At 42.0% G+C, this 26,333-nt stretch overlaps 1 protein-coding gene across 3 annotated transcripts in view; it reads left to right on the forward strand.

Moving 5' to 3' along the window:
- Positions 1-26,333, forward strand: part of PHEX (phosphate regulating endopeptidase X-linked) — a 209,195-nt gene that overhangs the window by 102,027 nt on the left and 80,835 nt on the right. For all 3 annotated transcript variants that reach the window (XM_072744476.1, XM_025997451.2, XM_072744477.1), the window contains one exon: positions 412-513. In XM_072744476.1, the coding sequence (XP_072600577.1) occupies positions 412-513 (102 nt within the window). The remainder of the gene's footprint in view (positions 1-411; positions 514-26,333) is intronic.

Genomic DNA, 26,333 nt, shown 5'->3' on the forward strand with positions numbered 1-26,333 from the left:
TCGCTCACTTGCTTCTGTAACACCCGCCTGAAGCACACAGCCCGTGCTTTTGCGTGTCTCTCTCAGATCCTTATTAACTATTGAAATTAGTTGCCCCCTTGATAAGGATGGCTTAATTTAGGAGCCGGGTCTTAGGTTGTCATGACCTGTGATGACTTCCTTTCTCCACATAATCTTTTTACAACTGGACCATCAAACCGTTGTCTGCGAAGGAATGATTAGTTATCTTCTAGTGGTGGGGGGTGGGGTGGGAAGGCATCTTCCCGGGGAAAAGAAATGTTGACAGAGCTTGGAGTCAAGCTGAAAGGAACCTGTTTGCCACCATGTTTGGTGCTGAACTGTTTCTCATGGCCCAGAAAACGTTGTCTGAAGCTTCTTGGTTTTGACCTGTCTCTGGGTATTTCCTTGTAGATGGAAGAATTGATTGAGGGTATTCGTTGGGCCTTTATTGACATGCTGGAGAAAGAAAATGAGTGGATGGATGCAGGGACAAAAAGGAAAGCCAAAGAGAAGGTAAGGGTTCCTTCTGATTAAAAATATATATGTGACTTTGGTTTAATGGATTTTCATGCTTAATATTGTGTACTTGATTTTTATATTGACTGAGCTCTTGACTCCTAATGGCCCCAGAGTCAGGTGGCTGTTTCGGTGTGAACATACAGATTTCATCACCAGGAGGTAAGAGCAAAGAAGATCCGACTTTCTTCTTTCTTGAACTGCATTTCTAGCACCTTGTGATTCAGCCTTTCCTCCTCTCTTAATTGCTGTTTCTAAGAGCCACATGGCCAGCTGCCCAGCGAATTTTGCCACGGGGCCTCATTGGCTATGGGAGAATGCATAGCAGTGGGGACCCCGGGGGAGCAGCTGGCAGGAGAGCCCTCAAGGCACGAAGAAGAGAAACCCAAACTGGCTGTGTGTCCTTCCCCTCTGGGCACGACATGTGCAAATGTCCTCGGGAAGAGCCTTGCCCACAGCCAAGCAGGTCTACTTCCTAACTGGTCATCTTGCTCTAATGATCCAAACGGCGTGCTTATAAACTGCAGACCAGTAGTAGACCAGGGTGTAGGAATACGAAAATGTTTCCTAATAGAAGTGGACGCTTGGTGGGCCTTGTCACATTTTCTGGTACTATGCGACAAGATGAAGGACTACGTGAGAGAGGTATTAGCAGCCATGCTGCTTCAAAACCAAGAATCAGACCCATCTTGAACTCTAGGTATTCAGGTGGAGCTGGAGCTCAAGTGGGTGGGGAATACCTCCCACATTCTTCATGGACGCTGCTCTGCATTTGGGAGACTCTGAACTAGGAGCATTTCTTCTTCTTCTTTCTTTCTTTGTTTATTTATCCATTCATTCATTCATGAGAGACACACAGAGAAAGGCAGAGACATAGGTAGAGGGAGAAGCAGGCTCCCTGCAGGGAGCCCAATGTGGGACTCGATCCCAGGACCCTGGGATCACGCCCTGAGCCCAAGACAGATGCTCAACCGCTGAGCTACCCAGGTGCCCCGGAACATTTCTTCTTTAGAGAGGTATTTTAAAACCTTGCTGATGGTAGTAATCCCCTGGGCTGCCTAAATGCTCAACAGCTCTTTGGGCCCCTCCCCTGCAAGGTCTGATTCAGTGGATTGAGGGTGCAGTTGGAACATTTGTGACTTTAGTCAGTTTTTATTGCTCTACGGGCCTGGGGAACACTGCTTAGAGTCCTACTGAGTCATGCTGAGTACAGATCTTTTTGCCCTATGGTCAAGAGGGAGAAGATAGGACAGTGAAACTACTCTGTATGGTACTATAATGGTGGATTCATGTTGTCCTACATTTGTCCAGACCCATAGAATGTGTAGCACCAAGAGTAAATCCTAATATAAACTGAATTTGGGGTGGTCGTGATGTATCAATGCAGGTTCATTGATTAGAACTAAGGTACCACTCTGATGGGGGAGGTTGTTAATGGGAGAGGCTATGCATGTGTGGGGTCAGGGGTTTTATGGGAAATCTCTGTGTTTTCTTTTCAATTTTGCTGTGAACCTACGACTGCTCGGAAAAATAAAGTCTATTAAACAAACAAAAAAACAGAGGGCAGCATTCTGGGAATGCTTAGCCTTATTGAAATGAGAATGTGCAGAGGTTTGGCAAGGGTGTTTTCTAGAGCTTTGATACTCCTGAAATGGATAAACATTGTTGTAGATATTTTTGTCAATAGACATGAAAAGGCTGTTCACTGTTTGCAGTGGAGAAAGAACTTGGGTGGCCGGGGGTGGCAGGTGTTAGAAGACAAAGGGTAAGTTGGATTTTTTCCCCTCGAGAATCTGTCAGAGCTGTCTTAAGTCATGTAAGGCGCAAGCTGATGAAGGCAGGAGCACGCGGGCTGTGATGAGAAGCTCTCCAGATGGTAGATGAAACTTTTGGCACTAACATATTGTTGTTTTTTGAAGGCTTCATTTATTTGCTGGGCTAGCTTGTGATATCTCGAACAGAATTTGTCTTGCACTGGGCAGTTGAGAACTCCGAACGCTAGGGACTCTTTATCCTAGCCTGACCCCTCGTGGCCTGAGAGTCACCCGTGTGGAGGATGGGGTGGAGTGATGAGGGTTGTGTGCCTGTGATGAATGGGTAGATACCAGAGGACTGTTCTGGAGACTGCAGTCAGTTCTTTGGGAGGTATGACTGGTTATCTTAGGGGGAGATCTTCTGAGTTGCATCAAGGAGTGGGCACCTTACAGTTGGGTCTTCCAGGCAAGTGGCCCATGGGTCTTTCTTGAAGGCACATTATTCTCAGTTCTTCTAATATTAGACATGTTCCTGTTTGCCCCCTGAGTTGCTCTCCAGTCTTATATTTTATTTCAATGAGAGCTGTCACTTTTTCTTCTAAAAGTACTCTTTGAACACTCTGCTTTCTTTGAGCTGAGTTCAACCTGCCAGGAACTCAACTTGTTCCTTGACAGATAGAAATATCAAAGGAAATTTTCCTCTGGATCTCACCAGGCTCTCTGAGTAAATCCTGTATTTCAGAGTTCAGGGACATTCCTTTATTAAAAGGCAAGAAGGAGGGGATGTTGTCTGAGAGTTTTCAGCACTTTCCCAAGGCATGTCAGGCTCTGGCCCCCAGAAGATGCAGATTTTCTGTTTTTCAAGTTAAATGAACATGTAGTTCTGGAAATGACCTCTGGGCGGAGCTCGTAGACTCACAAAGACAACATGTAGGAAGCCGAAGGCATTTATGCAGCTTTCTGCTCTGGGGTGGTTTTTGAAAAATTATTTTTTTTTCTTGCCCTTTTTCTCTGCTGTCCTCAATTTGATTGCCTTTTAATAGTCAACAAGAAAGGAGAGGTTCTGTCTACTAATTCCTTGAATCTTAGATGGAAATCTCTGACGATCTTAGAGCTTTGTCTTTTTGATACAGAGTAGCCTCTGCATTAAGACAGGATTTGCCTACGTTCGAAGTGGAGGTGAATAATTTGCCTGCACTTCCTGGTATGACTTGGCACTGTTCTTTGGGCATGTGTTGTATGCAGTATATCACCCAGGCGGAAGATTTCTCATCAATAATAGTGCCCACACTGGGCCAGTGCTGAGTCACTTGGCAACCCATTGGGAAAGCTGGAAAAATGTTCTGATTTGCGAGGGAGAGAGGCTATTCTTTGCCTAACCATGAAGTTCTGGACTGCAACAAATGCCAGTACCTCCTGTATTGGGTGTTGACCTAAGTGTTCCCTAGTGCCGGGCCTCCTGAGTGTGGAGGGTCCAGATACCTGCTGCGGCTTGAGGCCTAGCACCTTGAGTTGTGTGGCAGTGACCCCTGGTTTCAAGATGGAAGTGTGGGGATGTGACTTTGTTGTGTTCTTCACTAGGCGTGATTACTGTAAAAGATAAACGAGGATGCCTCTGCTCCTGGGAAGGGTAAATTTGTTATCTCAGTCTCCCTGTCTTGCTCCTCTCATCTCTTAAGGGGTCACGAGTGCTTTAGTGTTGTGAAACTGATGGTATAGGTTTCAACTGGAAATTTAGTATCGTGAAATAAACACCAATTTTTGTTTAGGATTCTGTTTCCTGCAAGCATATGCTTTTACTGTAAACTAGCAGCAAAGGACAGGAAGCCTGTTATTTTTTCAGTTATCATAGATGTGGGATGAGTGTAAGGTGATGGAAATTATTTTGGGGGGTGTCTTCTGGAAGATTTGCCTTTTTCAGAACAGAGTAGGAGAATCTCAAGGTCACTACATAGTGATTCTGAGGCCTGGCAGGAAGTGATGCAGCACTGCTTTTGGCTGCCCTAGTGGCAGGAGCAGAGATTCTGCTGGCGAGCTCTGTGTCAGATCAGGAGAAGCAGCTTCCTGAATTCGGCTGGTCCCCAACTAGAGTTCAGTTCTGTATCCAAAAGCTTTCTGAAATATTTGTTTGTGCTCTTTACTCCTGGGACCTAGGTTTGCCTGGCCATCCCTAGGGAAAAAGACCTGGGTGGAAATGCTAGGAAGGCAGCATCCTCAGGATCCTGTGAGTGGCCTTAACCTTGGCCATGGCAGGTACAGAGGATTTCCAGAAATGTACTGTATGGTTCCATCAGCACAGGCATGCAACTCCAAGACACAGGCTTGGTGGGGAGGAGCAAGGGGGGAAGAGTTTTCCTACAGAGGGCCAACAAAAGCGTATCTCACCTCTTTGGCTTTGTCTTCTTTGGGGAGGAAAAATAATAATTCTTTCTACCCCTCTAAGTACTTGACTGGGCCCCTGTAACAAAAGGTAGGTTAACAAGAGAAAATCAACCAGAAGCTTATTACTGTGTATATTTCATACATACATGAGGGAACTCAGAAAAATGAGTAACTCAAAGAGGTGGCTTAGAACCTCAGCTTACATAGCATCTTTAACAAAGAACAAAAAATTTGCAGAGAAATGACAAAGGAAAGTGGTTTTGGACTTCCAAGGGCAGCAGATGGTAGGAAGGTAAATATATGGGAAATTAATGGTAGACACAGGCTAGTTAGTGAAGTCTGGAACGTAGATTACTCTGCTGATATCCCCAGGCTGATAGGGTCTAAAGTTGTCTTTGGTGAGTCACCTTAGTCTTTCCTGGTAGAGAGGGGAGAGATGCATTAGAGATGCAAATTCCTACATCCCCCTAGACCTGTTGAGCTCTGAGGTGCTAGTGGGAGGCCCACTGCCTGCTTTGACCATTTCACTGCACATCTGTCTGGCTTCCAACTGCCGGCCCGTGCACATTGCCCAAGAGCTTTCTCTTCTCACTGGAACCTGCTAATAGTACTCGTACAGAGGGCCCAGTGGTCTAGGGAATAAACACTCCCAGTGACTGATGGGAATTGCTGTGTGTGCCCCCTCCTCCCTCAAGTTTGTGTTCACCATGGGCTCCTGGAGTTTCCCCAGTGGGGTAAGCTCCTCTTGCTCACATGGACAGCTGGCTCCGGAAGATGCCCTTTACTGACAGCCTGCCTTGCTCTGCTTACTTCCCAAGTCCTTTCCTGGTGTTTGATGCTTCTTTCACTTGCCAAATGAACTGCTTGTACTTGAGTCCTTGTCTCTGGTTCTGCTCTTGGGGATCTTCAACTAGGGCACAGAGCCTGGGGTGTGTGCTCTTTCCATCCTTACTGGCCTTAAGGTGACAACACGTTTCACTGCATCTCAGTGTGAGTACTACTTCAGTAAATTCAGTTGCACAAACGTTTCTAGAACCAGTGATGTGCCAGGTGCTGGGGCAGGAGCTACAGATTCAAAGATGATTCGTGGCTTCCTTTCTCTGTAGGGCCTTTCACTGTCCTGGGAGACGAGAGCTGGAACATGGGTGCTGGACAGATGGGGAGAAATTTTAGTTAATGCAATGGAGGGACAAAGTGCTCCTGGCTGTCGCTGTAGGGGAGGAAGATTTTACGGAGCCTAAACCCACGCATGGGGGCACTTGACTTGGGAACTGCCCACTCTGTCCCCACTTCGTGTCACTGCTTATGTTCTTATAGCCTGCAGGTAGGGCTTCCTCTGGCTCTTCCTTGCAGACCTCAACAGCTCTGCACCCAGCTCTCCCTTTCCCTTGCTACCTTCACTCTAGCTTCATTTCACATTTTTGTTTTAAATTATCCTGTGGAAGAAAACACAGGGAGGGGCTTTTGTCACACTGTCTCCTGCCCCTCCCTGTTCCAAATTCAAGGCTCTTTGCATGTGCTCAAGAATGTCAGGTCCTTGCCTCTACTCCAGTGCTCCCCCAGGGACACACAGGGGTTGACGGAATAGTGTGTGACATCTCTCAGCGTCCCTCCCCACTCCCTGTAGACCCCGGGCCCACACTGCTGCCATCTTGAGCTAGCTGGCGTTCTCGGGCTCCATATCTCTGCCCCTATGCTTCTCCATTTCTCTCACATGCACATCCTGGCCAAGGTAGTAGCTTTCATATTTGTATCTCCTCTAACTGGCCTCAACAGGAAGTGCAGTACAGAGGTTAGGCCTACAGACTGTGGAGAAAGACTGCTCAGGCTCAGAGCCAGTGTCTGCCCCTTTTGGTTTTATGATCTTTGGAAGTTACTTAACTTCTCTGACCCTCACTTTTTATGTCTGTAAAATGGGGAGATGAGTGCCTACCTCAGAGACTTGTTCATGCAGGAGTTAATATACTGGAAGTACTTAGAAGAAGGCCTGAGGCATGAAAACATCTCTCTAAGTGTGTTCAGCTGTTTCTTTTAAGCTGCTGTCCTGTGGCCGGGGAGAGGCTTTGGGTGGGACTGGCTGGTGAGGAGAGAGAGATGGAAAGCGAGGTTCCATGTGTGTATCTGGGTCACTGTGTTTTTGTCTGGGTTGGGAAGGTCACTGACAGTAGACCACGGTCTCTGAGGTACCTCTCACCCCTTAGGTGTTCTGGTGCTCCATGTCAGAACACTGCCCTCCTCCTCATTGCATCCCCCGATGGGCAATTAATAGCAAACAGCCCTTGCTGAGAGGGTGATGGGGGAGCACCCTGCTTTTCTTTGTGGAGTGTGGATTTTCTGGTTTTGAACAAATTCAGCATTACCTTTGTGATACATATTTTGCTTTATTATTTTTATGAAGTTTTTGACTTTAATTCCAGTGTACTTAACATACAGTGTTCCGTTACTTTCAGGTGTACAATGTAGGGTTTCAACAAATCTATACCTTGCTCTGCGCTCATCATGATAAATGTACTCTTCATCCTCATCACCTGTTTCACCCGTCTTCCCACCTACCTCCCCTCTGGTAACCCTCGGTGTATATATTTGAAATACAGAAGCAAATATTTGGTGTAAGGAGTTTGATACATATATTTATCGAAGGCTTGTTATGCCTGATACCTTATTATAATGAGTTTAATCGGATTTTGGTATCCTAGAGCCTCATGGAAGTATTGTTTTGTGTGATGCTGTAGCTGATTGGTATTCACACTTAAGGTGCACAGCAGCATCTGGAGGGCTTGTTAAACCCACATCGCCAGGTCGCACCCCAGAATTTCTGAGTCTGGAGCTCTGAGGTGAGGCCTCAGAATTTGCATTTCTGAGAAGTTCTCAATGATACCGTTGGTCTTGGGCCAACACTTTGACAACTATTGGTGATCATAGGTGAAGATTGCCTTATCCCAAGGCTGTGTTACTAGAACTAGCTAACATCCATTAAATGGTTGTTTTACCCCTTACAGGAATCCCTTCTCACATTTCTCACAAGGCAGTGCCCTGAGTATCAGAACCCACCCCGGGCCATCTGCCCCACCACTGTTGTGCCCGCTGAAAAGTCCTTGTTGCTAGAGATCCAGAGGCTCCTTCTTGGTCATTTCTAACCCTTGACTCCGTCTGTCCCAGGAAGTAGGCAGAATGAGTCTTCCATGGAGAAGCCATCTAATATCTGAAGATATTGAATGTGTTTCTATTTCAGATGAAATGTCTCTAGTGTTTCTCATGAATTAACAAACATTATATTCTAGGCTGGATGTTCTAAAGGCCTTACAAATATTAACTACTTTTAATGCCATAATATCTGGTATGAGGCAGGTCACATTTTTTTCTTTTACAGATTAGGAAACTGAAGCACATTGAGTGCCAGCAGGTTTGCCCAGGGTCATACATCCAGTAGGCAGAAGGGTTGGGACTCTGTCCTTGGTGGTCTGTTCTGGGCTTTTATCCACAGTGCTAGTGGGTCTCTGCAAGTGTGGTCCACAGACCAGCATCAGCATCACCTGGGAAGTAACTAGAAATGCAGATTCTTGGTCCTACTCCACATACGTAGAATCAGAACCTCTGGGAGGGGACCCACGAATCTGCATTTTAATAAGGTGATTCTCATGCAGCCAGTGTGGGAATCACTGCTCCACACTGTGGTTCTGATGCTTCATCCTGCTGGCTACTGTCCAGGTTTCACCGTCTTTTTTTAAAGCTCAAGTTCAAAGCTGAACACAATATTCTAGATGTAGTCCAACTCACATCACACAATGGGAATATTACTACTGCCTTTGTTTTGCATACAAATTATATTAAAAAATCTGAAGTTTATATTATGGTTATCTTTTCCTCTCAGCCATGTCACTGTTGGCTCATAACGAATTTTCAGTCAGTTAATTTCTAGGTCTTTTTTTATCCCTCAGGAACTGTTGTTAAGCCCTGTTGCTCCAGTCCTAATCTTGGCTTTTTTTTTAAACCCTCATCCTAGAACTTCATATTTATTCTTATTTTTAGATCCATTTACCTTTGGTTCATGGCTCAGCTTTTAAAAATATACATATATTTGGATCTTCTGTATGTTTATTTTTATTATAAAAATCTGTGCTCATTGAAAGTATGAGCACAATTTTTGAAACTTTCACAATTTTGAAAGTAAAGCATAAAAGTAGAAAGAAAAAAATTCTTGCTAGTTCTATCATCCAAACACAACCACCACAAACATCTTGATATATTACTTGGGCTTTTCCCCTGTACATAGGTTTGAATAACGTTAGATATATATGAATTTGATTTCTTTTTTCTCTTTTATATTATAAACCTTTCTCCTACTGCTACATAGTCTTTATAATAGAATTTTCACTATTAATGACTATTTTTCCTTAAACAGTTCTCCATATTGGATGGTTAGGCTGTGGTGTTAATGATATTATTACGATAAACATTTTGTGCATAAGGAAAGCATTCCCTAAATTCCAAACTAACTGCTTAGAAAGGGATCTTAAGAAACTGTTAAGGGGGGCAGCCCTGGTGGCTCAGTGGTTTAGCGCCGCCTTTGGCCCAGGGCATGATCCTGGGGGCCCGGGATCGAGTCCCACATTGGGCTCCCTGCATGGGGCCTGCTTCTCCCTCTGCCTGTGTCTCTGCCTCTCTCTCTCTCTTTCTCTCTCTCTCTGTGTCTCTCATGAATAAATAAATAAAATCATAAAAAAAACTGTTAAGGGGACGCCTGGGTGGCTCAGTGGTTTAGCGCCTGCTTTCAGCCCAGGGCGTGATCCTGGAGTCCCGGGATCGAGTCCTGCATCGGGCCCTCTGCATGGAGCCTGCTTCTCCCTCTGCCTGTCTCTCTCTCTCTCTCTCTCTCTCTCTGTCTCTCATGAATGAATAAATAAAATGTTTTTTAAAAACTGTTAAAAATCTCAAGTCTGTTACTCAGTGTGTCAACTAGTGTCTCCACCTCTAAATCATTCATTATCTGAGTAATCTGCTTTTTGATTTGATTGCTTTTCTCGGTTATCAGTGAGCATGCTTACAAAATGGAGGCAGAATTGGTGTCTTTGCCTATCCTTTGGAGACTCCTTCTAGATTCATTTACTGAGCAGATTCATGGAGAATGGTGGGTCTTTTGTTAGGCACTAAGTAATTCATTAACCAGTAGATTTTTAGTCCAGTTGTTCTGCTTTGAACAACTCTGTAGAACTGTCATCGACTTCCTCCTTTTTGCCTGCTCAGAGATCATGAGCTATTTAGCTGTGACTTGATAGAACCCAGTTATATTGTGTTTAGGGATTCGTTGATTTACTAGTGTTCTTTTTTATGTTTTTAAAAGATTATTTATTTAGTTGAGAGAGAGAGAGTATGCACGAGCCGGGTGAGGGGTAGGCGGAAAAGGGAGAAGCAGACACAGGGCTTGATCCCAGGATCCTGAGATCACGACTGGAGCCAAAATCAGATGTTTAACCAACTGAGCCACCTAAGTGCCCCTCTAGTGTTCTTTTAAAAAAATAGAAAGCTGATGAAATTGAACATTCACTGGGCTCCCATTCTTTCTAAGGTCTCGTGTGATCCTCAGTACAGATTACATCATTCACTGGGGTACAGCCAGCTCTTCAGACTCCCAAACCAGAAATCTCAATCTTCCCTCCCAGCCAACTGGAAGCACTCAAATCCTGTTGAGTCTGTCTTCCAAACAACTTTTAAATCTTTATCATTTCTGTTTCATAGTTCTTTCCTCCCCTAGCTTCTCATACTTTTTTCTTATTTTTTTTAAAACTGAAGTAAAATTCACATAAAATTAACTGTTTTAAAGTCTACAGTTCAGTGGCTGTTAGTACTTACACAATGTTGTGCAACCATCACTGCTATTTAGTCCCAAAAGGTTTCTGACTCTTCAATTGAAACTCCATACCTTTTAGTAGTCACTCCTCACTCTTGCCTTCCCCCCAGCCCTGGCAACCATCATTTGGCTTTCTCTCTATAGATTCAACTATTCTGCATATTTCATATACATGGAATGATAGAATATGTGGCCTCTTATGTCTGGCTTCCTTTTTTATCTTTATTTTTTTTTCTTTTTTAAAGATTTTATTTATTTGCTCAGGAGAGACACAGAGAGAGAGGCAGAGACACAGGCAGAGGGAGAAGCAGGCTCCATGTAGGGAGCCCAATGTGGGACTTGATCCCGGAACTCCAGGATCACACCCTGAGCCAAAGGCAGACGCTCAATCACTGAGCCACCCAGGCGTCCCTTATGTCTGGCTTCTTTTACTCAACATAATGTTTATAGGTTCACCCATGTTGTAACATATATCTTCTCATCCTTTTTAATCCATTTCCTCATTTATAGTCTTGGAAAGAGAATAACGGAATATACTTTTTTTTTTAACATTTTGAATAGTGAAGTCTTTCGTGTCTTTTCTGAACTTTTGAAATAGCATCGTATGTTTATTTATGACTAAAAAAACTCTAAAATAGAGATTACTGAGTGGAAGTGACCCCTGTAAGGGAAGAATTAGGGCTGGCTGGTTGATTTTTACAAGCTCAGAACCTAACATGGCCTGGAACGCCCTTCTGTGGCCCCTGGGCAGGCCTTGGTAAGGATCATGGCTCCACCAAACACATAGACAAGATGCACATCTTTTGAGGACGTGGTTTCTTCAGCCATGAAATGAGAACAGAGATACTATCATTTTCACAGAGTGCTTGGGAGGATTAAATAAGTAAGGTATGTACAGTGACTGGCAGAGAACAAATGCTCAGTATTAGTAAGATGACATTTTCATTTTTTTCCCTCGAGTTGCTTTTTTATTTCCTCTTCACCAAATAATGTGATGTGCCATTACAGTGCCCTAAAATTGGGAAAGAGAAGCTGATGCCAATTAAATTGTTTTCTTTGGGGGTGGAGGTACAAAGTGGACTTTTACTGACTTTGTTAAAAATTTTTAAACATCTTATTAAATTTTTTGATGTGCACAGAGGTGTACCTAACAAATCCCCAGGTCCTCCTCAGCCACCTCCACCAGCCTCTCACCAGTGTTTGTCATTCTGACTTCATACACTCCCCCACCCCACCTGTTTGGATGCTTGAGAATTCAAAAGCTAATCCCTGACATCATTTTACTATAAATACTTCATTATATATCTCCAAGAGATAAGGATTTTTTTTTTTTTACCTAAGTGCAGTACTGTGAACATACCCGGCAATATTAACAATAACTCACTAATTAGTAGCCTGTCCTTATGCAGTTTTCTGTAATTATCTAAAAAATGTTTCTTTTTAAAAAAAAAGTTGGTTCAAATTACTATCCAGAGTGCACATATTGCAGTTAATAGGTCCATCTTTCAAGGCTTCAAAAACTTTAAGAGCTTCCACTCCTGTTTTATCTGGGAGTTTTATTTCTTAAAAAAATTGCATCATTTGTCTGGTAGAGTTTTCAGCAATCTTGATTTGGCTGGTTATATCCTAGTGTTTTCTTTTAACATGTTCTTCTGTCCTTTACATTTCCTGTTAATTGAATCTAGAGGTTTGATGAGATTCAGGTTCAATTTTCTTTTGGCAGGAGGACGTGGCGGGCCCTGCTGTGTGCTTTCTCTTGCAGCCTACCGTGCGGAGGCTCATGATGATGGGCTTCCCCACTTCCTCTGAGGAGGTTGATCAGTGGGTTTGGGTGTTGTTAGCCTGATTCTTCCATTTTAACTTACCCATCAACCTGTCACCTCACGCAGTGATCTTCTTTCTCCACTGTGTCTTAGGATCACCTAGGAAGCTTTTAAGAAAATCCTGACACCGACATGGCACCCCAGGCCAATGGCAGCCAGACTCCCTGGGGTATCAGCATTTTTTTAAGTTCCTCAGGAGATATGAATGTGCATCCAGGGTTGAAAACCACTGTCCTAATTATTTTCGTGGTCACTGATAATGTTGCATAGGTACATGAGTTCATTAAGTGTTGCAACTAGTGATTTTCAAGTTCTGTCATTCTGTCTGCTGGAATTGTTCTATAGAAAAGATTTTCTCTTATCCACAGCTTGAATATGCTGATGCAAAGTTTATACTGACATAAACTGCTGGAAGGCACCAAAAATGTCTGTCTTTATTGATTTATATAATGAGTTCGTCCTTTAATATCTCTAAAGGTGCCAGAGCAGATTTAAAAAAAAAATCCCAGGCAGTCCCAGTGGCGCAGTGGTTTAGTGCCGCCTGCATCCTGGGGTGTGATCCTGGAGACCCGGGATCGAGTCCCACGTCGGGCTCCCTGCATGGAGCCTACTTCTCCCTCTGCCTGTGTCTCTGCCTCTCTCTCTGTGTCTCTCATGAATAAATAAATAAAATCCTTAAAAAAAATCCCAGTATAGTTAACATACAGCGTTAGTTTCAAGTTTGCAATATAGTGAGTCAACACTTCCATACAATACCCAGTGCTCATGATGACAAGTGCCTGCCTTAATCCCTGTCACCTGTTTCACACACACCCCCTCCTCTGGTAACCATCAGTTTGTCCTCTACGGTTAAAAGTCTGTTTCTTGGTTTGTCTTTTTTTTTCCTGGTTTTGCTTCTTATATTCCATGTATGATTGAAATCATATGGTATTTGCCTTTCTCTGACTTATTTCACTTAGTATAATACTCTCTAGATCTATCCATGTTGTTGCGAATGGCAAGACTTCATTCTTTTTTTATGGCTGAATGATATTCTATTGTGTGTGTGTGTGTGTGTGTGTATGTGTGTGTGCCACTTCGTTTTTATCCATTCACCTATCAATGGACACTTGGGCTGCTTCCATTATTTGGCTATTGTGAATAATCAGTAAACATAGGGGTACATATATCTTTGAATTTGTGTTTTTGTATTCTTTGGGTAAATGCCTAGTAGTGGAAATTACTGGATCCTACCTGTAATAATTATCTTAAGAATTTTTTAAAAAAGATTTATTTATTTGAGAAGAGGGAGAGAGAGAAAGAGAGCGAGAGAGTGACCACAGGCGAGTGGTACGGGATGATGCAGAGGGGGAGAGAGAATCCTGAAGCATGAAAGCAGGAGTCTGTGGCTTACCTGATTGAGTGCCCCTATTTTGAATTTCTTGAGGAACCTCTGTACTGTTTTCCATGGTATGTACCATTGGTTCCATTCCCACCAGCAGTGTGTCAGGATTCCTTTTTCTCCGTATCCTCACCAACACCTATTGTTTCTTATGTTGATTTGAGCCATTCTGACAGGTGTGAGGTGATATCTCATTGTAGTTTTGATTAGCATTTCCCTGATGGTCAATGATGTTGAGCATCTTTTCATGTGTCTGTTGGCCATCTGGGTGTCTTCTTTGGAGAAATGTCTGTGTCTTCTGCCCATTTTTTAATTGGATGATTTGTTTTTGGGGTGTTGAGACATGTAAATTCTTTATAGATTTTGGATCCTAATCCCTTATCAGGTATGTTGTTTGCAAATATCTTCTCCCATTCTGTAAGTTGTCTTTTGTTTTGTTGATTGTTTCCTTTGCTGTGCAGAAGCTTTTTATTTTGATGTTTGAGTAGTTTATTTTTGCTTTTGTATCCCTTGCCTCAGGAGACATATCTAGAAAGAAGTTGCTATGGCTAATATCAGAGAGGTTACTGCCTGTGCTCTCCTCTAGGAATTTTATGGTTTTGGATCTCATGTTTAGGTCCTTAATCCATTTTGAGTTTTTTTTAAGTTGAGTTTTTAAGATTTTATTTATTTATTCATGAGAGAGACAGAGAGTGGCAGAGACACAGGCAGAGGGAGAAGCAGGCTCCCTGTGGGGAGCCTGATGTGGGACTTGATCCCAGGACCCCAGGATCATAACCTGAGCCAAAGGCAGATGCTTAACCACTGAGCCACCCAGGCATCTCCATTTTGAGTTTGTTATTTTTGTGTATGGTGTAAGAAAGCAGTCCAGTACCATTCTTCTCCATATAGCTGTCCAGGCAGATTTCCCAACACCATTTGTTGAAGAGACCATCTTTTCCCCATTGTATATTCTTGCCTCCTTTGTCAACGATTAATTGACCATATAAATGTGGATTTATTTCTGGGCTCTCTATGCTGTTACACCAATCTATGTGTTTTTTTTTTCTTTGTCCATACCATGCTGTTTTTGATTACCATAGCCTGTAGTTCTCTTTTTTTTTTTTGCATTCTTTTTATTAATTTGCTTATTTTTAGAGAGAGGGAGGAGTAGAGGGAGAGAGAGAATCCCAAGCAGGATCCACACCCAGTGCAGAGCCCAACACAGGGCTCAATCCCACAACCCTGAGATCATGACCTGAGCCCAGACCAAGAGTCAGATGCTCAACTGACTGAACCACTCAGGTGCCCCTTTTTGTAGTGTTTGTGTCTGGTTTTGGTATCAGGGTAAAGCTGGCTTCATAGAATGAATTTGGAATCTTTTCTTCCTTTTCTATTTGTTGGAATAGTTTGAGTATAGGTATTAACTCTTCTTTAAATGTTGGGTAAAATCCACCTGTGAAGAATTTTATTTGTTAGGACTTTTTAAATTACTGCTTTAATTTTATTGCTTGTAATTGGTCTGTTCAAATTTTCTGTTTCGGGCAGCCCCGATGGCTCAGCGGTTTGGCGCCACCTTCAGCCCGGGGTATGATCCTAGAGACTCGGGATTGAGTCCCACATTGTCGGGCTCCCTGCATGGAGCTTGCTTCTGCCTCTGCCTGTGTCTCTGCTCTCTCTCTCTCTCTCTCTCTCTCTCTCTCTCTGTGTGTCTGTCATGAATAAATAAATAAAATCTTTAAAAAAACGTTTCTTCCTGATTCAGTTTTAGGAGGTTATAGGTTTCTAGGATATCCATTTCTTCTGGGTTGTCCAGTGTGTTGGCATCAATTTTTCATAATATTCTCTTATAATCCTTCATCTATTTTTGGTGGTGTTATTTTTCTTTTTTTATTTCTGATATTGTCTGAGTTCTCTCTTCTCTCCCCCCCCCCCCTTTTATGAGCCTGGCTAATGGCTTGTTTTTTTTTAATATTTTATTTATTTATTTAACAGAATATTGTGGGGGAAGAGAGTGAGCACACGTTGGGGGAACAGCAGGCAGAGGAAGAGGGAGAAGCAGGGAGCCTGATGTGGGACTCAATCCCAGGACCTCAGGATCATGACCTGAGCTGAAGGCAGATGCTTAACTGACTGAGCCATCCAGGCACCCTAGCTAATGGCTTATTAATTTTGTTGATCTTTTCAAAGAACCAGCTCCTGGTTTCATTGATCTATTTCTGTTGTTTTTGAGTTTATATTTCATTTATTTCTGTTCTAATCTTTATTATTTTCTTCCTTCTACTGGTTTTGAGCTTTGTTTGTCCTTTTAGTAGCTTTCTTAGGTGTAAGGTTAGGTTGTTTACTTGAATTTTTTTTTGCTTCTTGAGATAAGCCTGTTGATAGAAACTTCCCTCTTAGAATAGCCTTTGTTTCATCCCTAAGATTTTGGACTGTTGTGTTTTCATTTCATTTGTGGCCTAAAATGTGATCTATTCTGAGGAATGTTCCATGTGCACTTGAAAAGAATGTGTGTTCTGCTGTTTTGGCTTGGGATATTCTGAATATATCTGTTATATCCATCTGGTCCAATGTGTCGTTCAAAGCTACTGTTTCCTTGTTGATTTTCTGTTTGGATGATCTATCCATTGATATAAGTAGGGTGTTAAAGTTCCCTTCTATTATTGTATTACTGTTGATTACTTCCTTTATGTTTGTTTATGTTTATAGATTTTTTTTAAAGATTTTTAAAAACTTATTCATTCAGAGACACACAGAGAGAGAGAGAGAGAGGCAGAGACACAGGCAGAGGGAGAAGCAGGCTCCACGCAGGGAGCCCGACATGGGACTGGATCCCGGGTCTCCAGGATCACGCCCTGTGCTGAAGGCGGCGTTAAACCGCTGAGCCACCGGGGCTGCCCATGTTTATAGATCTATTTAATTTTACTGCTTTTGTGTTTCCTACTTTTCTTTTATTTATGGTCTTTCCTTTCCACTCCAAGACTCCCCTTTAAGATTTCTTGTAAGGCTGGTTTAGTGGTCATGAATTCCTTTAACTTTTATTTATCTGGGAAACTCTTTATCTTTCCCTCTATTCTGAATGATAACCTTGCTGGATAGAATGATCTTGACTACAGGATTTTTCCTTTTTGCACTCTGAATATATCATGCCACTTACTTCTGGCTGCAAAATTTCTGTTGAAAGATCCACTGATAGCCTAATGGGGTTTGTCTTGTATGTAACTGTTTTCTTTTTTCTTGATGCGTTTATTTATTTATTAATTAAATCTGTTTATTTTAGAGAGAGAAAGAGCATGAGCAGGAGGGGCAGAGGGACAGTGAATCTCAAGCAGACTTTGCACTGAGTGTGAAGCCTGGCATGGAGCTCAATCTCACAACCTTGAGATCATGACCTGAATTGAAACCAAAAGTTGGATGTTCAACCAACTATGCCACCCAGGCACCCCTCTTGGTGCTTTTAAAATTCTCTTTATCACTAGTTTTTGCCATTTTAATTATTATGTGTCTTGTTGTGGACCTCCATGGGTTGATTTCTCTGGGCCTCCTGGATCTGGATTTCTGTTTCTTTCCTCAGATTAGGGAAGTTTTCAGGTAATATTTCTTCAAATGAATTTTTCTGCCCCCCTTTATCTTCTTCTGAAATCCCTACTAATGTGAATGTTTTTATACTTCGTGGTATTGCTGCTTTCCCTAAGGTACTTTTCATGTTTTATTTTTTCCTCTCTTTCCTGTTCAGCTTGATTGCTTCCCATTTTTTTGTCTTCTAGGTCATAGATCTGCTCTTCTGCTTCCTCTAGTCTACTATTTATTCCATCTAGTATATATATTTTTAAATATTTTATTTACCTATTTGACAGAACACAAGCCAGGGGAACAGCAAAGGGAGAGGGAGAAGTAGGCTCCCCATGGAGCAGGGAGCCCAATGCAGGACTCTGTCCCAGGACTCTGGGATCATGACCTGAGCCAAAGGCAGACATTTAACCAACTGACCCACCCAGGTGCCCCTGTCTAGTATATTTTTTATTTTAGTTACTGAATTAATCTCTGATTGGTTCTTTTTTTATGTTTTCTGTCTCTTTATTGAGGGTCTCACGAGGTCCTCCACTTTTTTCTCAAGTCAAGTATCTTTATCACCATTACTTTAAATTCTCTATCAGGCATATATATTATTTATTGGGGTTTCATTTAGCTCTCTTGGTGTGATTTTTTTTCTTTTCTTTCATTTAAGACATATTCCTCTGTCTCCTTATTTTGTCAAACTCTCTGTTTTTATGTTTTAGGAAAATCAGCTATGTCTCCTGCTCTTGAAAGTAGTGGCCTTATGAAGAAGAGGTCCTGTAGTGCCCTGCAGTGCAATGTTCCCTGTTCACCAGAGCCTGACTCTTTAGGGGTGTTTTGTATGTGTGTTCTGTTGTGTGAACCCTATTACTGTGGTTCACGTGTTTTGGGGATTTGTCTTCCCCATGTGGGTTTCCCTTGCCTGGAGTTTCTTGTGTGAGGGTATGTTTCTCTCTTCTCTCTGTGCCACATTGTCCCTTCTTCCTGCAGACAGTTCCATGGGTCTGTTTAGTTCCCAAGGGCATCTCCATCCCTCTTGTCTCTGCAGTGTGGCCTTTTCTCTACATTTAGCTGTGGAGAGTCTATTCTGCTAGTCATTTTCAGGGTTATTTACACTGGTGTGGGTGTTATCTCGTTGTATCAGTGGGATGAGGTAAGCTTAGTCTCCTCCTACTCTGCCATCTTCCCAGGAAGTCCAAAGCAGTTTTTTTTTTTAAAGTATCGTGATAAACTCAGGGAGTTTTATGTATTTGATTTGTTTAATCATTTTTCTTTTTTAGCACAAATTGTCCCATACTGGCCAGCCTGAAGGTTTCCTGTTAGGGAATTTTCAGGTGACTCCAGTTGTTTCTGACAGTGTCTTTGCTTCCTGGCATGACAAGATATCCTCCTTAATGCTCAAGCTCTGTTTAACCACAAACTATTTTGAACAATTATAAATCATTGCCTTAATTAGTACTTCCACCAATGAGCAATATTTTGATTTTTTTTTTGTCTTGGTGGAGGAAAGACTCCTTACTAACTTGAAATACTGAGTTTCAGTAATAAACACATCAGCAGAAATAGGAGTTAGAAATTTATGTGAATTATCATTTGTAAGGGGCACTAACTCATGTAAGTGGATATACATGTAATACTTATTGTGTGGTTTTGATAATTTCTTAATCATTGTATTCTCTGTTGTTCATCAAGAATATAAGTAAGTATATATTTATATTAGTTATATATGAAAAAATGTTGGTAGTGTCAAGGAATAGAACTTATTTGAGCATTGTGGAACAATGGAACTATGTTAAAAGACCAAAGTAGGAGTAGTAAGTATTTAAAAATTAAAGATTTTGACAATATATCAGCAACCTGTAACAGTTTGAATACAGTGCTGTAAAAGTGTTTAGTTTTTAAGAATTTGTTAGTTATTATTTTAGGTTGAGGGATTGGTTGGTTGTAGGACTTTGAAAGCAGTTGAGAAAATGTCATGATAGCCTCAGAATGAAATTCCAGAGGCCCAAAGCAGAGAGCTGCATTTTAAATATTATGGGAAATCTTTGTTACTTTTATTCTTGGAGGATGAATGGGAGAAATTTAATGCTTGTGTTTATTCCTTTTTGGTCCAAATACAAATTGAGTATGTTAGGAATTCACTTAGAAATGTATGTTTAATTTGATTTGATAAAAGAAGAATCACTTAAAAAAACTTTTTTTAAATTAGTATTTTTGAATTGAAGTATATTGGACACGCAATATTACATTAGTTTCATGTGTACAACATAGTGAAAAAGAATCCGTCTTGATATATTGATTTTTACTTTAATGGGAAAAGAGTTCATTAGGAATGTTCAAGTTCTTTGTGTACATCTTGTGATGCTCCTCTCTGGCCCAAGATGAAACTAATAGCCGTGACGCATCTGCTTATCTGCTATCTCTGGGGTGGCGTCTGCTGCTGTCAGCGGCTCCCTTCTTATCTGGCTGCTAGTCCTGCTCAGTCAGTTGTACGGGAATGTCAGTTCCATTAATAACCCAAGGACCAGACAGGCAGATAGTGGAAAATGGGTGAAGAGAAAGAAATTGTATTTAACCTGGTGTTCTGAGTTGTCATTTTCTAGACCCTAGCATAGCTGGGTAAAGGCAGTCTGAGGGCGTGACAGCAAATCCACTTCTCACAGAATCTCACTTATGAGCCAGAGAAACAACCCAATACCAAGAGAAAAAAGAATGAACAAAACTGGGAAAAAAAGGTAAAGATTGGGGGTTGGAAACGTCTTGGGAAGCAGCGTTAGGAAAAAAATGGCATGACCAAAGTATTTGGACAGAAGCTCTGATGACTTTGCAAAACAAAAGTTATTTTGATTTTAAATATTATCATTCTTGGTGTTTCAAATGAACAAAATTACTTTTTTTTTTAAGAAAATGAATTGATGGAAGGATTGATTCCTCATAGAAGATTTTGGAGTTGTGTACTATTTGTTTTGAATCTGGATCTGTCAGTTGCCAGAGGGAAGAGAGCAGGTTTTATCTTTCTTCATGCAGGTAGAATGACTCACCTACTGCAGTGCTCCGTGTTTGGGTTATCTATTGCTGTGTACCATATCACCCCAAAACTTTCTGGCATCAAGTGGAAGATACCTTATTATTTCTCATGATTCTGTGGATTGGCTGGGGCTGAAATGGATGGCTCTTCTCCTGGCATCACCTGGAGTGTCTCATGCAGTTGTATTCACATGTTGGCTATGGCTGGCCATCTGAGGTGGCTTCTTCACTCATATCTAGCACCTCAGTGTTCCTCCTCTGGCTTTTTTTCCTCCAGCAGGGTGGCATGATACTCTTAAAGGGAGGCTAAAGGTCCAAGAGGGAGGAAGCCAAAGTTGTCAGTCTTTCTAACATCTGGGCTCCAAAGTCCCAGGTTTCTTTTGCTATCTCTTCTCTTGGTCAAGGCTGAGAACAAGGCCAGTCCCTATTCAAAGGCAGAAGGAAGACTTCATCTCTTGGCTTGAGGGGGAAATGTGAGCATACAGAGGCAGGAGCTGCTGTTGGCAACCACATTTGGAAACTACCTACCTGCAATCAGTGTCCTTTGCCTCTCTTTTCTCATTATTTACATTAGAGAATTTGGAATTATTTTTATCTTCTGTCTTTAACACCTGACCACTGAGTGTCATTATTATTATTATTATTTTGGCTATTTTTCTGTTTGGTTGGTTTGTTTCTTATTGTTGACTGGTTTCTTTTTCTTAGCTCCAGGCCAGTATATACATATTGACTCACAGAATAATTTGAGTAATCTAGTTATTGAACTGTGATGGAGAAAGGACCCAGCCTCAGTCTGTGAGATCTTCCTTCATAGATGTAAGAAGTTCCTATCAGATTTTGGAGGCCAGAGTTGGACTAAATCTCAAGGAACTCAACCCCATCCTAATAGACAAATATTTTTTTTCAGTTTGACATTGAGTTCCTTAGTAAATAAAATTAACTTTCAGCATAGACATCCCCTACACTGACTTCCTGTATTCCATAACCAAAGATTCTTGGTATTAGCAAGGGCCATGCTTCGCTCCATGTCCTTGGTGACCTAAGGTAAAGGGGGCTGATCTTTTGCCTTTGGTATATTCTAGTGTTCCCAGCATTGACAGTAACCATGTAGGCTAATTAGAGTTTTCTCCCAGGAGTTTGTAAAGATTAAGTTAATGAGCTGAATGTACCTGTCCCAGAGCAGAGTCAAGTGGAGGATGATCCTGAAGTTGTGTCCTTTGGGGCCACAGAACAGAGCCTTTGTTTAATTGTGCTGTTTAGTTACAAAAATGAATTTGCAGGTTTATGGAATAATTTGACTAGTTCTTCTAGGCTTTTGAAAATGCAAGCTACAGTTTGGCAAAGCAGTTTGTATAGATCTGTAATAAGTTGTGTTTTAGTGAAGTCCTCTGGTTGGTTCTAAGCAACCTCTGATTTTCATTAAAAATCATTCAAAAGACAGAACATTTTTAAAATGAGGAAACCATGGGATAGAAGAGGAAAAAGTCTCTTTCCTCCTCCTCTCTTACCAAGTCTTCCTCCCCACCCCTAACCATTACTTGCTTATTTGAGTGTCCCCTCTTAGCATCTAATGACATTGAGAGTTGTGCGGGGTGACCTTGTGAGATGTTGGAAGCTCCTGCAAACTTTCTGGCTTGGGTCACCTCAGACCCAGGCCATCAGTAGTTAAAAAGTAACTCCCCAGGTGAACACAATAAGCAGCCAAGGGTTTTTTAAATTTCCAGTTTAATTGAGCTATCATTGACATACCTCACTGTATATATGTTGAAGGTGTATAGCCTAATGGTTCAACTTACACATACTGGGAAATGATTACCACAATAAGTTTAGTTAACATCCATTATCTCATATAGGTACAATCAAAAAAAAGAGAGAAAGAAAATCTTTGCTTATGATGAGAACTCTTAGGATTTAATGTCTTAACAGCTTTCCTGTTTATCTTATTTATTTATTTATTTATTTACTTATTTACTTATGTACTCATTCATTCATGAGAGACACACAGAGAGAGAGAGGCAGAGACACAGGCAGAGGGAGAAGCAGGCTCCTTGCAGGGAGCCCAATGTAGGACTCGATCCCAGGACCCTGGGATCACGCCCTGAGCCGACGGCAGAGGCTCAACCACTGAGCCACCCAGGCGTCCCACTATCCTGCATATCATACAACAGTGTTAGCTGCAGTCAGCACGCTGTACGTTACATCCCTAGTACTTATTTATCTTATAACTGGAAGTTTGTACCTTTTGACTACCTTCCTCCAATTCCTCCTGCCTCCACCCCTTGCTTCTGGTAACTATAAGTCTGATAATATCTCCCTGTGTGTATATATACCACAAATTCTTTATCCATTCATCCATTGATGGACACTTACTTTGTTTCCATGTCTTGGTTATTACAAATAATGAGGCAGTCAAGTTTGGGAAGCAGAGCCCTATTAGAATAGTACTGCTCAAACTTGAATGTGCACACCAGTCTCCTAGGGACCTTGTTAAAATGCAGATTTTTAGTAAGTTTGGAGTGGAGCCTGAGATCCTGTGTTTCTAGTAAGCTCCAAGGTGAGGCCAATGCCCCTGGACCACGGACCACACTTTGAGTACTGAGAGTATAGAGCAGGGGTTGGCAAACTTTCCATATAAAAGACCAGATAGCAAACATTTTGGGCTTTGTAGCGCATGTCAGGTCTATTCTTGTAGCATGATGCAGCCATAGACAATAAATGGACAGATGGATGTGACTGTGTCTATAAAACTTTATTTATAAAGCTAGACAGCAGTCAGAATTTGGCATGTGGGCCATGGCTTGCCGACCTAGTTTGAAGTTTTCTTAGTCTCAAGTTTTTGAGCAACACCTTGCTGCTTTCCTCTCTTGTTGGGCCAAATCTTGAGTACGAATTAAGTGGTTTTATAAGAGGTTACTCATTTGCTTTGTCCAATGATGAATAATTGATGATGACATTTAGGCTGCTGTTTACAAACAGCCCACATTGTCCCTTGGCTGTGGCTCATTGTTTTTCCTTGAGGATAGGTGGCCTTTCTGATTTCCTTCCCTGGACTGCCTTTTCAGAGGTAGATCAAAACAGAGCTAAGATTTGTTCCACAGTGTGACCCATGGGCATCCCAGAATAAATAAGCATGGCTGAGCTGTGGAGGTAGAGCAACTATGGTAGATTTGGGTTGCATTCCCTTTATCCGTCTTCCACCGCTTACCCTGGAGTCTGGTCTGAGGAGATGGAGGCTGCTATTATGGCTTTCTGAGCGGTAGAGAACAACAAGGGATGTGGACTCCCACAGTTCACATTGACATATGTCATGCTCATAGGTCTGGCTATGCTGGCAGCAGAAAGCTACATGTTGCTGATGATATATCCTTACAAATAGACAACGCAGGATAAAATTGTGAGTTTTGGGCAACCCAAATTTGGAACCAAGTACTCTGCTCAGAAGGCCCATGTTCCATCCCATAGGCTTTTGGGGGTAAGGTCCAAATATTTCTGGTCTGTTGCTAATGGTGCATTTTTCATTTTTAACCCCAAAGCTAGTTAGGTTTGAGTGTTAGAGCAGTTTTGTTTTTGTCTTTGTTTTTTTTTTTTTTTGTTTTTTTTTTTTTTTAGGAGACTCCATGCCCAGCGTGGAGCCAAACATGGGGCTTGAACTCACAACCCTGATGTCGAGACCTGAGCTGAGATCGAGAGCCAGAAGCTTAACCACCTGAGCTACCCAGGTGCCTCGCTTTAGGAAAGTTTTAAGTTTAATTGGTTCCATTTATGAAACTGGCTCTCATTTACCTTTATGACAGTGTCTAAATCCCTAAGGAACAGATGTTACTTCTCTTTACAAATGGGAAGACAAAGGCCAGAATTTTTTGGGCCAGGAATGCTCATGCTAGAGTCCATTTCTCAGGCTGGTTTTTGCCAGGGGATCTCCTTCATGAGATTGATATCTTTCTCTCCCTGAGACCCCATTCCCTGGAACCTTCCTTCTACTAGTGAAATCTTTATCTCATTACCTTGACTGATCTGAAAAATAGATGCTCTGATATTTCTAGACTATAAATGCTTTCTTGCCTTTCCTTTTCTGTCTTGACCTCCCTCTTGGCCAACTCTTGGTCTGTCAGGGGCTCTCAGTGAAAGTTATTTCCATTGGTGTCCAGAACCAAAAGCTCAATGCTATGATTTCAGAAAGGGATAGAAACTTCTTAAACTCTGTCTGCATGTGTCTTGCCATTCTTATAACTTAAAAGGCCATTTATCTGGGCGTGTTGAATATGGTTACTGGTGCAGAGGTGGTCTGTACATTACACATTATCCAGTTCATTTGGATTTATAAAAGTGAATAGTATTCATATAATAGAGTATTATTTTTCATCCCTCAAAAGATTATGATGGGGAAACATGGACTTTTTGAAGTCAGATGAGAACTAAATCAATCTGGGTTAAGAGACTGGTTTTGGCTCTGAAATGTCCTCAGGACTTGGGGAGACCTTCAAGACCTTTCTCAGCCTCAGCTCCCTGAGTGGTGACATGGAGATGATCTGTACCTACCTGGTGGAGTTGAGGTAAAATTTAAATCTGATGAAGAAGTGAAGCATTTAACCCAGTACCTGGTCCGTAGTAAGGGTTCAGCAAAGAACATTACTTCTGTTATTATTAAAAATGTTATTTCTGTTGTTACTAATTCATCTTGGCTCTGAGATCTCCTCTTTGAAGTTGACCTTTTTTTCACAAGGTTTTCTCTCCCTATCCCTTCCCATCCCATCCTCTACATTCTGCTAGTGTTTTTTTCTTCCCTCCCTTTCTCCATCCTTCTCTCCCTCCTATCCATCCTTTCCTTCCTCCCTCCCTCCCTTTTGCATTTTGTTCTCCATATATGATCAACCATGAACTCCTTGAGGACAGGGATGCAATTTGTTAAACTATGTAACTCAGCTCCTGCTATACACAACAATGTGGATGAATTTCACAGGTGTACTGTTGAGTGAAGGAAGCCAGACACCAGGAGTATACACTTTTCTTGAAGCTCAAGAACAGACAAAGCTAATTTGTGGAGCTGAGGTTAGAAGAGTGGTTATCTTAGGGGTTAAGGGGTTGTTGACAGGCAGGGCACCCAAAGGAACCTTCTGGGTGTTTATAAATGTCTTAAATCTTGTCTTGGAGCTGCTAACACAGGCCTGTGTGTGCACTTAAAACTTGTTTTTGATTTGTCCACCTAATCTTTGTGTACTTTGTGTGTGTTACAGCTCAGTAAAAATGGAGAAAGGCGTTTTCCAATCTACAGCACTTATTTGGCAACTTTTAGTCATCCCATAAAAGACTGGCTATTGAGTGGATGTTACAGTGAAAAACGTGGTCAATCTTAATCGCCATAGGACTATGGCCAAATTTTAAGGCAGTCGTAACATACATTTTGGAAAACACAGTGGATGTCATAATGGGAGTTTGTGCTGTTTTTCACAGCACTGCTTGAATCTTCACCTGGCTGTTACAGAAAATACAGAAAGTAGGGATAGCAGGACTTGTTATTGGGGACCATTTGTGCAGGTAGCATGGCGGGTAATGAAAGAGAGTGGGGTGATGCAGTCCTGTCAGAGTGGTGAAAACCCTCATTTTTTAAAAAAATATTTTATTTATTTATTCATGAGAGACACGCAGAGAGAGAGAGAGAGAGAGAGAGAGAGAGGCAGAGACACAGGCAGAGGGAGAAGCAGGCTCCATGCAGGGAGCCCGACGCGGGACTTGATCCCGGGACTCCAGGATCAGGCCCTGGGCTGAAGGTGGCGCTAAACCGCTGCCCTCACCCCCATCCCAACCCTCATTTTTAAATCGAGTGTCTACTGCTTCCACCTCCCTCTTCTCTCTCCCTCCCCTTGTCCTTTCATCAGTCCTGCTTTGCAGCGAAATCCACGAGTCTAATAGATGCTACTGACGATTGTGCGGCAGCTCTGCCAGATGGCATTTGAATCTCGGGTGTTCTTTGAAAAATGAAAAGACCAAACACATGCACAAATAAATGAAGGTTGAATTAATCTTTATAATTAAATGGAATATTACCCTGCTATGACTGATTTTAG

The sequence above is a fragment of the Vulpes vulpes genome, chromosome X, assembly GCF_048418805.1.
Source record: "Vulpes vulpes isolate BD-2025 chromosome X, VulVul3, whole genome shotgun sequence".
Taxonomy (NCBI): Eukaryota; Metazoa; Chordata; class Mammalia; order Carnivora; family Canidae; genus Vulpes; species Vulpes vulpes.